This window comes from Pygoscelis adeliae, unplaced genomic scaffold (genome assembly GCF_000699105.1).
Source record: "Pygoscelis adeliae isolate BGI_AS28 unplaced genomic scaffold, ASM69910v1 Scaffold66, whole genome shotgun sequence".
NCBI lineage: Eukaryota > Metazoa > Chordata > Aves > Sphenisciformes > Spheniscidae > Pygoscelis > Pygoscelis adeliae.
Window position 1 is genome coordinate 7,523,718 of NW_008825167.1, and position 14,071 is coordinate 7,537,788.

At 39.8% G+C, this 14,071-nt stretch overlaps 1 protein-coding gene across 1 annotated transcript in view; it reads left to right on the forward strand.

The window, feature by feature from the left end:
- Positions 1-205: 205 nt before the first annotated feature.
- Positions 206-14,071, forward strand: part of MSANTD1 (Myb/SANT-like DNA-binding domain containing 1) — a 25,250-nt gene continuing 11,384 nt past the window's right edge. Inside the window, 3 exon segments of the mRNA XM_009328816.1 lie at positions 206-239; positions 659-923; positions 11,032-11,316. Coding sequence (XP_009327091.1) covers positions 206-239; positions 659-923; positions 11,032-11,316 — 584 coding nt within the window.

Below are 14,071 nucleotides of genomic sequence, written 5' to 3' on the forward strand. Positions count from 1 at the left end.
AAACCCAGATGCAGGCTCCTTTTTAATGAGCCTGCCTGCTTAAACATTTATTAGCTTGGAGATGTATAGTTTTCATAAAGCTGGCTGAAGCTTTTTCCAGAATATCTTTGCAAAAAAAGCTTTTTTTTTTGTGTACATGGCCTCAGTCCTTGCAACCTCCTAGAGAGTCTGTCAAGGCGCAACTTAAAAGCTCGTTCAGGCGACCATGACCCCCTGCTAGCAGATTGTCTGCCTAAAAGGTAAGGGAAAGCTAAAAAAGAAGTAGAAACTTAAAAGTAGCTTCTCAAAGGCTGCATAGATCTTTTTTTTGTTAAACCTAAAGTGTTTAAAAGCTTTAATATTGATGGCCTGTCAACTTTGTCCTGATTCTTTGGCTTTCAGTTAAAAGGTTTTTGTTGTTGTAGCTTATGCAGTTGCTCTGTTGCTATGGAAACGTGACATCAAAATGACGTTTCTCTGTTTAAAAGCTTTTAACTAAATTCCTGCCTGTCAGATGTAGGCCCCATTTTGTGCACTCAAGCTTCAAGCTGTTGCAAAAAGGTTTCATATGTTCTGTTGTCATTCAAATTCTTTATCCACATATGCATGTCTTGCACTACAAAAAACCTAAACTAAAAACTCAATCTATATTAAGTGTCCTCTTTTAAAACCCTTTTAGGTCAGTCAGCAATGGCTGCAGCAGAAATTCCCAGTTACATTGTCTCTTCTCAGACTGAGAAACACAGGAGGGCCAGAAACTGGACTGATGCAGAAATGAGAGGTTTAATGCTGGTTTGGGAAGAATTTTTTGATGAGCTGAAACAAACTAAAAGGAATGCCAAAGTTTATGAGAAAATGGCTAACAAACTCTTTGAAATGACTGGAGAAATTCGCCACGGAGAGGAAATAAAGATAAAAATTACAAATATGACATTCCAGTACAGGTAAGCTTCAGTTAATTCTTTTTATTTTAAGAGATTTTAGCAGGGACAACGCAGTGATTTTTGCCTTTCAGAAAGAAGTCTCCTAGAGGAAATCTGTCGATAAAAGATTAAAGATTGTTCATATCGCTTTTAAAATTCTCTCTTGCCAGTGCTGTTACGTCATTGTTAATTTTTCCCCCATTTCATGTCAAACTCCGGGACAAATTTGTTTCTTTATAATTAGCTAGTGTTGTTATGATGCAGAGGGATGGAAATGTATTTAGTGGGAGAAGAGATTTATTTTTTTTTCTCTTTGAGGGGACTGATTGTGTTAGCTTGGCAGCAGTTCCTTGCAGTGAAACTCCTGCAGTTTGAAGTGGCCAGTGAGAATCGGTATTGCAAGGCGAAGTTTAAAAAAAAAAAACAAACCAACCCCCCAAAAACAGAATACTGTTTTGGGGGGCTGAAGCTCCTAGATTTGGTCTCGTGAGTTGAAGGGTTACACTTCACGGGGCCAAGAATAATTGAATGTCTTATTACTGAGTGACACACATTGCTATAATTATAAGCAGCAGCAGCGAAAGAACTATTATATCTGCAGGGAGAGAATCAATGTGCACCGTCAATACTGCTCCAAAGGAGTCGGGGGGGAGGGCGGAGGTGTCTACAAGGGGATGATAAAGAACAGGCAGTGTCAGTCAGGAGGGGAAGTTGGCTTTAGAAAACGTGAGGCATTTGTGCATTTGTTGTTTGCAGGGAAAAAATAATTAGAACTCAACAGAAATATTTGCATATCTCCCCCCCCCCCCTTTTTTTTTTTTTATTTTTTTCTCTTTGTGGCCAACCTCGCAAAGATAAAAATTACAAATATGACATTCCAGTACAGGTAAGCTTCAGTTAATTCTTTTTATTTTAAGAGATTTTAGCAGGGACAACGCAGTGATTTTTGCCTTTCAGAAAGAAGTCTCCTAGAGGAAATCTGTCGATAAAAGATTAAAGATTGTTCATATCGCTTTTAAAATTCTCTCTTGCCAGTGCTGTTACGTCATTGTTAATTTTTCCCCCATTTCATGTCAAACTCCGGGACAAATTTGTTTCTTTATAATTAGCTAGTGTTGTTATGATGCAGAGGGATGGAAATGTATTTAGTGGGAGAAGAGATTTATTTTTTTTTCTCTTTGAGGGGACTGATTGTGTTAGCTTGGCAGCAGTTCCTTGCGGTGAAATTCCTGCAGTTTGAAGTGGCCAGTGAGAATCGGTATTGCAAGGCGAAGTTTAAAAAAAAAAAACAAACCAACCCCCCAAAAACAGAATACTGTTTTGGGGGGCTGAAGCTCCTAGATTTGGTCTCGTGAGTTGAAGGGTTACACTTCACGGGGCCAAGAATAATTGAATGTCTTATTACTGAGTGACACACATTGCTATAATTATAAGCAGCAGCAGCGAAAGAACTATTATATCTGCAGGGAGAGAATCAATGTGCACCGTCAATACTGCTCCAAAGGAGTCGGGGGGGAGGGCGGAGGTGTCTACAAGGGGATGATAAAGAACAGGCAGTGTCAGTCAGGAGGGGAAGTTGGCTTTAGAAAACGTGAGGCATTTGTGCATTTGTTGTTTGCAGGGGAAAAAATAATTAGAACTCAACAGAAATATTTGCATATCTCCCCCCCCCCCCCTTTTTTTTTTTAAATCTTTTTTCTCTGAGGCACAAACTGCCTCATACTGGAAATCCTGAGTGGTGATTTTAGCTATGTGTTTGTAATGCAAGAAAATCAAATATGTGACTCTCTTATTTAATCTCTCCTCAAAGCTCGTATTAATAATAAAAAAGGTTATTACAGCAGGCAACCATGTTAAAACTGCTCGCTTTTCTGTAAGACACCCTTACTGTATTTAATGCAGAGACTACTCATCAAATAGAAAACTAGGCAAAATCCTGTAAATCCCTTAACTTTGAATGTCCTTCTATATTTGTATGATCCAGAAGCATAATCTTTAACATAATTTCCCATAATATTAAACTATGTTTTGTAGCAAATGCTAATGTCTCCAAAATGTTGTGCTAACCCTGCTGTAATCCCTACAGTTTTCTTCATCCAGACTGTAAATGAGAAAGCTGGAAGTAAGATAAATTTTTGCCCAGCATCACCCAGCAATTCACACTCGGATGCAGATTTAGAAGTCTCGGGAGTTGTTGGCTACCAGGCCTTTGCTTAGTCTGCTAAATCTGCAGTCCTCCCTGCTGAGAAATACATCTTGTGGCACCGAGATTTTACAGGTGTCTAGCAACACTGCACGATGTTTAAGTGCCGTAATTGCCAAGTGGAATAGGTTATTTTTGTCAGCCTTTGTTCTGAATTTTCAGTGTTGTCATCAATCAGACCGTCTGGGTTTTTCTAATTAATGTTTTTACTTTAAAGTTGTATTGGGGGAAGGGAAGAAACAAAATCTCTCACATACATGCACTGTGTGTGTAGGGGGGGAAACACAGCACTTTTTTTTTTTAATTCTTATGTTTCTGTGAACTTCTAAGATTGCTTCTGTTGCATGTTGTCATGCTGCTTTTCTATTTTGCGGTGCATTGCAGCTCCCTGCTTATTGATTAAGATGCTAATTCAGGAGAGTTGGAAAACTGCCTTGCACTGTCACGGTGCTGTTTCATTTTGTACTGTTGAATATGAAATCCATCTTTCTTATTGTTTGTTCTTATCCAAAGCATGCCTGTGTGCTTTGCTTTCAAGGCGAGGTGGTAGAGAGAACAGGGACAAACAAAAGCTATGACTTACAATATCTCGTTTTCTGGGTACTTTTTGTTCGTGTGTGAGGATAGGAGACGTTGCGATGAAACTGTACGTGATGAGCTGCTGCTGACTGCTGGCTTTGCTGTGAGGCAGATGAGTTTTAATCCTCGTTTTGGTACCTGGAGGACACTTGAGGAAGATGCTTTTACCTTGGTGTATTTCTGTGCATCATCACTGCACTGTGGCATAAACTGAAAAAGAAGATCCTGAGAGTGGGAAAACGCTCTGTTTTGAGATAATATTTTGCAGTGATTACAGAGGGTCAGTAAGCGTGACATGGGAGAACACAGCACCAGCAGCAAAATGAGGGAGGTGTTCTGCACCCCAGCGGTTATTTCTGCCCGCCACTTCAGGACCCTTTACTTTTCTAGGCAACTGTTACGGTGTTGCAAAGACGCTATGGCCTGTAGCCTTGCTTTGATAGTCAGAAATTTAACGGATTGGAACATTTAATCAGATAATAGTATTATTTAGCGATGTGCCACAATTTCATGAAAGAAAATAAAATTTCTGTCCTACAAATTGCTGCACATAGATCTATGCATACATATATTTTTTCCTATAAAAGAAAAAGCAGTACTTGAATATTTCTACTAGTCCTTTTAACAAGTTCAGTGTTAAAAGTGGCATGTCTTACCTTGGAACAACTCTTGAAACAGACATCAAAGATTTGAAACATTGAAGGATCTAAAATAGAAAACAGTGAACATATTTATAATGGTGCTTTCCAGTCTGAGGATCTCATAGCATTTTAGGATGCAGTTCTGTAAATATTGTTTTGCTTATTTTGCTCAGTGAAAGCCATTACTCATTGTGCAGAAGGAGTCAAAGTCAGCCAAATATATACATAGGTAGGGGAGGAGTGTTTCTTAGCCAGTAATTATTGCAGTTGTTGCAGCTAATACAACTATGTGCATGCTTACGGTGGCACGGAGCTCAGTAGGGGCTAACAGCCCAGGTATTCACCCTGGTTCTGGGTACGTTTGGATCCTACACAGAATTTTCTGCTGCCAGATAAAGTTAGTTCGGGTGTAGTTCAGTGCATGTGAGCATCCGTCACAAAAGCAATTTTAGGGTGATCGTATCCCATTCCTCCGTATCTTAGGTAAAAACTTTATTAAAATGTTAAAATGCCATTATATAAATCTATTTAATGTCATTATTTCCTCCTTGAATTCTTGTGTTTATTTCTGACTGCCCTATATTTCAACAAGGTGACAAGAGAATGAGAAGATGTTTAGAAAACACAATTAGGCTGAGATGTGGAAAACTTTCTTTATGAAGAGAAATGGAAAAGTTTGTGACTCGCTTGGAAAGAAGGCAAAGAAATATAAAGGAGTTCTAGAGATGCATAAAAATATACAGCACTATTTTTCAGAATATAAAGTAGATATTTCTTTTGCCATAATACCAGAAGTTATTTATTGGAATTGCAAGGCAAGCAACATAAAACTAGTTAAAGTCATATAAATTTGTATTACGCTGCATAATAAGCATGTGGAACTCATTACCACTGAAAACCATTGACACCAAGAGAGCGGTAGGTTGTTTTATTATTATTATTTTTACTAAAGATTAGATTTATTAAATAAAAATACAGACATGGTTTGTCTTCAAATTGGATAGAGTTATAAAAGACATATCATGAGACCTCGGGATATTACTAGCTGTTGATGGAAGAGTAAGCAAGCATCTTTATGGGTGAATGTCCCCCCAAAACATGTCCATCAAAATGCTTCCTGAAGTATTTAGCACTGACCTTTGTGAGAAGTGAGGCAGTGGGATGATGGGCTGATCTGGGAGCAGTTCCTGTATTCCTCTGCATTACTGTAGTCCAAGTGCAGTTGGAGGAAGCTATTCAGGGAAAAATATACCATGATGTGAAGTAATTCTTATTGGAGTCTCAGTATATTAAAGGATCATTTCATCCACTGTGGAAATTGGCTGGGTGGAAAATTCTGCACAGCACCATAGGTGGAAGGAAAATTTTTTTGCAGGTGCATTTGAGTAAAATTCTGCTTTTAGGAATTGAAGTAGAATCTGAAATATCTGCCATGGATAGATCAGCCACCAGGTTTTTAATGTTCAGTTTTAAAAACACCTGTGTGGTGAGCTGCATGAACCTCCATATTTATCTGTCTTGGAAGGAGGAAGGGCAAAGTTAAGCTTTCTGATATGCTGGTCATCAAAAGTTTTGTTGGATTAGCACGCCAGCTCTTGCGGTTTAGCATCACTTGGAATATGTGCTGAATTCTTTCTATTATGTAGGCTGCTTAGGGCATTCAGCACATATAAACCTATAATTAGTCTTTCTAAAAGAGAGCACTGTCCTGTCACCGCTGATATGCTGATCTTAATGTGTAACAGTGCGCTGTATTTGTTGTTATTCCACTGACATAATACACACTGGCTTATAAAAAGGAAGCAGGGTTTGTTAAGCTTGCACAGTGGTCCACAGTTTTCACTGATTCCTTCTGATGTTTAAAATAAGAACTGTGTGAATGCAAATTTATTATTTTCAAAAACATCACCCTCCCCAAAGCCTAGGAAACAGGATGCAGCTGTTGTTTTTTGATTTGAATCGCAGTCAATTAATGTTAATGATTGGTAAATTTGAATCAGTCTCATGATTTGAATAGAAGATCAGTTTAATTTTTTATTTTCATGTGTACATGATCGCAATTAAACATTGTTGCTTGTGTAATCCGTTGCTATACTCTATGACATTAAGCAACTGGAATATTTGACCTTTGCTACAGCAAATGATAAAATATAAGTGCAGCCAAATTACTGCAGAAAGTTAAATTTGAATATTTTACCAGCTTTCTCTTTAATTTCAATAATTTATAGCAGATGCACAACTTAGTACTGTACTTTCATACATCTTTCTTTTCTTCACCATTGACTGGTTCATGAACAGTTGCTATTTATTATTTATTTTGAAAGCTTTTCTCAGAAACCCCTGGAGATGGATCTTGTGTCCGTTCCTTAAGGCAAGTAGTAATATCAAATACTGTAATAATAATAAAAAAGCAACAGTGTTTTGAGTAAAAAGTAAAAAAGAAAAAAGGGCACGTTATAGATTGCTTGCAAAAGCAATTATTGACTAAATAATGATGATTTTAAAAAAACTCTCTAGAACATAATATTGTAATAATTTTATTTTAGAAGGTGGATTAATAGGCACAAAGAATAAAGTCTGAAGAAAGGTCAACAGCAGCACAAATTACTCAACTGGTGTCTCAGTCCATTCAGTGGAGCGTTTTGGCAGTAGGATCTCAAAGCCCCACTAATTTATTCACTTCTCTGCAATACGACAAGCAACCACCTTTCAGATTAACTGAGTTGACAGTGTTTTTCATACTTCAGCTATTTGTCCACTGGAAGCTCGACTTTGACCCCTGAGTTTTTGGAGAGAGTTCTCAGTTGCCTCTGCTCTCATCTGGATTTTAATAGAGCGTCATGAAACAGCAACAGGTCTAGATAAACTCAGCGTGCATTTATTTTGCAAGCTCTGCTGACTTTCTCACTTACCTCTGTTTCTTACCCATTTTTTCTGCTTGGCTTGCTCACTCAGGCAGTGATTTGCCAATTTCGAGGTGTTGAATGTTTGGCTCATCTTCCTCTCTCATTTCTGGACTATTGCATGCCAGCCTTACTATTGTCCTGTTTCTTTTTAACTTCTTCATTTTTTCATTAAAACATACAAACAAACCAAAACCACAGAGAAACAAAAAACCCAAAAAAAACAGCTTTACATTTTGGATGCAACTATGACCTGCTGTGATGAGTTACAGTAATGACTGACTTCAAGCAGTAAATTCATCTTTGCTTTAGACGTCAGTACTGTCAGGGTTATGCTTACCTTGATGCAGGCAAAACCTCTCAGCTGTCTCACTAGGTTTTCTGGACTACAACTGGCAGTTGTAGAAAAAATATTTAAAAATCAGCGAATCCTGAAACTTGATATTAATATTACCAAGTTAGCTATTTGGTTTGTTTTTACCAGAAAGCTAAACTGTCACTGCTGTTCCAGTGACTGGTCTCCCTGTTTGCCTCCACCTGCAGCATTCCTACCTCTTTTCCAAAGGACTGACGCTCCCTTCCCCCTTACCTTCTCATCTCCCCATCTATTTCATCCTTTTTTCTTTATGGATGAGCCAGACTCCATACAGGTAGATGGTTGCTGCTGGTGCTGCTTTTAAGCTAATGAAGTTCTCTTGCCTACCTTCTGGTAGTGATCCCTTTTTTTAGTCCAGGGCTATGGTAAGCGATCAGAAGTGGAAGAATTAGATTCCATTCAATGCATTCAGAGCCAGAGAAATACTTCATTTTATATAGCTGCAATCCTACAGCTGTGTGGGCAGATAATAAACTACAGCTCTTCCTTCAAAATGATGATAGTTTTATCAAAAATGGGGTCCGGGTACACAGCTGGGCTCAAACATAAAAGCCAAGGTACTGACCTACTCAGGCAAAATACCTACTCCTGAAAACTTTTGCTAAGCAGTAAATGAATAAACATGGCAGATGTGGGCCTGCTGGTGAATGGGGTGGGTGATTTAGTGACAGCAGATGCAAGCAATAAGGGTGAGGATACTCGGTGCCTTCTTTATCTCAGTCTTCACTGTGCAGGTGTCTCAGGCTGGTGTGCCTGGAGCAGGGTTAGGGGAAATACCAGTAGTGGAAAAGGTTTGAGTCAGGGATCATCTCTGAAAGTTTGAATAGTGAGGGAGGTTCCTGGTGACTGAAGAAAGGCTGCTGTTGAACCCATCTTCAGAAAGGGCAAGAAGAGGAATTAAAAGTTGATCAGCTTCCTTTCAACTCCTGGGAAGATCATGGAGCAAGCCATCTTGGAAGCAATTTCCAGTCACGTGAAGGAGAAAGTGGTGACTGGAGATAGTAAATCCATTCTGGCTAAGAGTGAATCATATCTGACTGACCTGCTTGCTTTCTGTGATTAAATGACTATATCTGTGGATGAGTGTAGAGCAATGAATGTTTTCTAGCTTGGCAGTAGAAAGCCTTTTGACACTGTCTCCAAGAATATCCTTGTATCCAAGTTGGGATGTTACACTCCAAATGGACGGACTACCAGCTGGGTGAAAAACTGGCTGCATCACTGGGCTCAAAGAGTAGTGGTTAATGGCTTGTACTCTGCCTAGAGGCTTATTCCAAGTGGAGGGCGCAGGGGTTTATACTGGGACGTGCCCTGTTTAATATCAACAACCCAAAGGAGGAGATGGTGGCGTGCCTGCTCACTATTTTGCAGATGACGCCAAACTGGGAGGAGGAGTGCAGTCTGCACATGTGAGGACAGGGCTGCCATTCAGAGGGACCTAGACAGGCTGGAGGAACGGGCTGACAGAGACCTCATGAAATTCAACAAGGACAAATGCAAAGTCTTGCCCCTGGGATGATCAAATCCCCTGCACTGATACATATTGGGGACGGACTGGTTGGGCAGCAGCTCTGTTGATGAGGATTTGGGGGTCCTGGTTAACGCTAGGCTAAACACGAGTCTGCCCCCAGAGCAGAGCTGGCAGAATACCAGCTCTGAGCTCTTTTCCCGTCCTCTTTGGCACAATGTTTTGCAGTCCTCAAAGCTCAAACCATGGCTGGTGAAGTCTTAATGCAGCTGCTGGACTTTGCACTGGCATGGCTGAGATGTGCTCACACATGGCTTTTTGCTGTCTCGCCTGTGGGGATGACCGACCGTGGTGAATGCATTGCAATGAGCAGCTGAGGATGGTAATGTTTTAAACCCCATTGCTTGGACATATTTGGGGTTTCAACATGGGCAAACAAATGTGGAACGTAGACTTAGCTAGTAGCTTATAGTGGTTTAATTGAGATTTCATTCAAATAGCCTAAACAATTGAACTAAAAATAATCAACATCAAGTGATGGTTGCTGTCGGCCCTGTATTTAGCTATTTTTGTACCTGTGCTTGATGGATATGCATGTATTTGTAGGTTGTGCTAGATATTCTCTGACTATGAAATCGCAGCAGCAGGTTGTGAAACATGTATGAAATTAAAATTTTGAATGCATAGAGGGCATAAAAATACGGAAGGCTTTGCTATGCAGGACTATGATGTGCATTTCTAAAAAGCTGGAAAAGCTCATCAGACCTTGCAAGAATGAGAAAATAAAGAAGAATCCTTAAATGGCTTTAAAATCTAAGCAAATCTTTCTGCCTTCTTTCCTCGCTGGTGGATTTCCCCTTACCCTAGGCTGAGAGCTGTTTAAAAGGAAGAACTTCAAGTTCTCACTTTTAAGTTGGGCACCATTTTTATTGTGTTTACATGTTATTTAATTCTATCCTTTGCAGGACCGGTGTGGGCAGGATGGATTCTGAGGAGGAAAAACCTGAAAGGCTTCAAGAAAAGGGGGTGGGCCAGGTGTCCAGGAAGAGTTTTTATCCTTTTTTCTGCAAATGGAAGCCTCTTGCTAGCTGGGAGAATCAGATTTGGTTCAGCTTTTTGTTCATTTGAATGAAATCTGGTTTATGAAAATGGAGCATTTGTCATTGGTCTTGCCTTTCCTGTTGTGTTCTCTTGCTGCATTTTGACTTAGAGTAACAAGATCCCAACTGGGAAAGGCAAATGAAAAGAAAGTTTGGGACTCTAGCTGGGCACTGGAGTTTCTTTGAGGTGTACAATTAATCTGTACACCTTGGTTTTATATTTCTCAGTAAGAGTAAATAAAATAACAATGGGTACCAAGTGGGATAGCGGTGAACTTTGTGTTAGGACTGAATAATAGATCTCATGATAAGATGCATGTGAAAGATAAAGTCATGGCTGATAGTCCTTTCACTGTAATGTTTTTGTGCATGCTGCTTATAATGCATTTTAACTGGTTTTGTTGGATTTTTTGTAAATTAATGAAATTCTATACTACTTCCTACACTGATCTTTGTTCTGTAACAGATGAACAGACATCTACATCTCATGGCTGTTACTAGGATGTTTACCTGGGCAATTCAGAGCTTTTAGGCAATATTAGGAAAAGGATATGAATTATATTTATAGCCACTTGTATTCATCATGGAAAATAAATATTCATTCTTCAAAGCATGGAAGGACAGTGCTGCCCACAGTTTGGTAAAGGCATGCAACTTTTAATCATGGGTCAAAACTAGGAAAAGAAACTGAAAGGCTTCATTGGAGATTAAAAGAAAAAAGTGTCTAATTTTATTCTCATTAAAAGCATTCAGTTTGACTCCTAAATGTGACCAGAACAAATGTTTAGAGGTAGAAGATCTATATGAAAAGTACTTTTACAGGAAAGCAGACTTTAATGTTGTATGCCTTTTCTTACAGGAAATTAAAATGCATGACTGACAGTGAAACTGTTGCACCTGACTGGCCTTACTACAAAACCATTGATAGGATCTTATCCAAAGTGACAGACCACAGCGATGTGAAAATGCATGAAAATCAGCAACCAGGTCCTTCTACATCACAGACGGAGGCCTCGCAGTCTCCATCAGCTAAGTCTACACCTCTGTATTTGCCATATAACCAGTTTACATATGAAGGAAGGGAAGAGTGCTTTGAAGATGAACATTCAGAGAGCTCGTCAAGCTTACTTTCTTACAAGCTGAGGTAGCATCTCTTTTTCCCCTTTTCTTGTATTTCACAGAACAAACCAGATCTGCTATGTAAAGGGGACACTCTAGCACATTTTTGTCTAGCAGCTGTTGTCTCTTTTCTGTAAATCACAAATGAGATCTGTTCCCCAGTTTCAGCCATTTTACTGAATTAGGGCATTTTCTTTATTCCTTTATGAGAGACTGGAAGGGAGTAGGAGGACTGGGCAAAAAGTCATACAATATTGCCAAAACTCAGCATGCATGTCACTGCTCACATGAGGTAGAGTGTTTGTAATAGGAGTATAGGCATGTTTAAGAGAGTCCTGCCGTGCAATCAGAGATATAACATACTGCTTAGATGATTTTTGGCTTGCTCTAGTGTTGCTTTTAGTACGAGTATGAAATTTCTCTGGCTTCAGCTATTATTAAAATGGTGAAAAGATGCAAACTAAATATTTCTGTGGACACTGAAATGTCCACACATGCAGTTTGAAAGTACATTGCAACATTTTAAATACAAGTGGGAATGTCACTTTTTCAAAGTAAATGCTAGTTTGAGAATGCAAACGTGTTTCCTTTTTTGGTAAGATTGGAGCTCTCTGGAAGGCAGTGTTTTAGCAAAAGGCAGGGTTGTACACTTGATACAAATTTTAGACTTTACTGGTCTCATTTTTCATCCAGAGTGGTGTGAAATAAGAGTTGATTACAGTTTTCTGGCAGGAAAAATAGTTGATCCTAGAGATCCTTATCGTGAGTCTTTGAGGCTTTAGCTATAACAGTAAAATTATCTGTCAGTCAGGCAACTGAGAAGGTGTTGAGCTGGAAGAAGAACCAACCTAACAAGTTCGGATTATTGTTTCCAGGCCTACTCTTGGATGAATAAAACTAGGGTAAATTCATTCAACTATTCAAGCAAATAGCCCTTGAATAGCTGATTATTTAAAAAAAAAATTTTTTTGGCAACTGAATATATATTAGGGTGTATAATTCTTGAACTGTAGCAACCTTTTTGTTCACAAGCAACAATTTTTTTTCATCATAGTTGTAAGTAGTTGATATCCCTGATACAGTCTCTCTTGATTTTAGGATCTGCAGACTCCAAGACCACGTTTCTGATGCAATAACTTTTTTCCTAATTCATAATTTGATTTCCAATAATATTATTTAATATTTAATTTGAAGGTCACTTTTCCACAGACATGAGGTATAGTTTATTCACTAGACTATTTGATAACATCAGACTTTTTGAAAATGCCAGATGTTAAGTTTCTTCAGCTTAGGGACAACTCCAGGACAACACAGATTTTGTACCGTAGGTGACTGGTAGGGGAAGACAGAGGTCACCACCAGGTTTCATTACAGAGTGTAGACAAATCATCACAGAAGTCAAGCTAATCAACCACAAATGCATATCTATTGTGCTTACAGTTTGCACGTTGACTCCCACTCTCATGTAGATGCTTTCATTTACAGCTAAACCGGACTTAAGCCACTCTAACTGAATTATTTCTATAGTGAGCTGGAAAATTCAGGCTGTAATGCATTTTAGCCAGCTTCAGTGTTTTTTTTACTTTGTCCAAGGTAATTAGCCAACCTGTTTTCATAAAAAATATTTTAACTTTGCTTGGCCACTTTAGAAACTGCAGATAATTTAAATCTAGCCTTCAATGGCACAGGCTGGCTTTCAACTGGCTGCAAGTCTGTATGGCAGGTAATGACGCTTTGTCCTTGCAGTAGCTCAGGCTGCAGCGCTGCTGTTGCCCGCTAAGGACGGCTGTGCAACAGGGTTTGGGAGCTGGAGGGAAGGGCAGGTCAGCTGTCAGTGTGGTAGGACCTCCATAATACGTTGCTCCCTAACTTACGAATGCAGCCGTGCTCTCATAGCCTCTAGTATAAAATAATTTTGTGCAATATAATATTGTGCATGTCATTTAACAGCAAGATATGTACATATTCACAAGTTAAAATACAATTCTGCTGCGTTTAAAAAAAGAAAATGTTGAGCGGTAGATGCCACTTGAGAGATTAGTATAACATTTCAGGTGAGCATCATGATCAGATTAAAAACTAGAAGGCGCTTGTGGTATTAATGGGGCATGTATCTGGAAGAAGGAAAAGTGGTATTATGATAGACATAGGGGGTTTTGAAAATCTTGTACAGCTTTGGCCTGTTTAGTTTAGCCTGATGTAGTAGGTGACTCTCTTCTGAGAGGTGCGGATGCATGCATTTGCCGACCGGACGCACTCTCTAGAGAGGTGTGCTGCTTGCTGGGGGCTCACATCAGGGATGTCACCGAGAGGCTACCAAGCCTCGTACAGTCCAGTGACTATTATCTGCTGCTGCTGTTTCACGTGGGCACCAGTGACACAGCCAGGAGCAGTCTGAGGACTATCAAGAAGGACTACAGAGCCCTGGGAGCGGCGGTAAGGGACTTGGGAGCGCAGGTAGTTTTTTCATCAATCCTGCTGGTCAAAGGGAAGGGGTTTGAAAGGACCAGTTGAACCTGGCGAGTCAACAAATGGTTACGGGACTGGTGCCACAGCCAGGGGTTTGGCTGCTTAGACCATGGGACTCGCTTTGAGAAACCTGGTCTACTGGGGGCTGATGGGGTCCATCTGTCAGAGAAGGGGAAGAGCATCTTGAACCTCAATCCATCCCACTCCTGCCAGTTTGATGCCAGGGCCAGCAATAGATGTCCAGAGCCTGGAGGGAGGAACACAGGTCAGCAGGAGAGCGCCTGAAGAGCAGCACAAAGGAACTCCAGCCA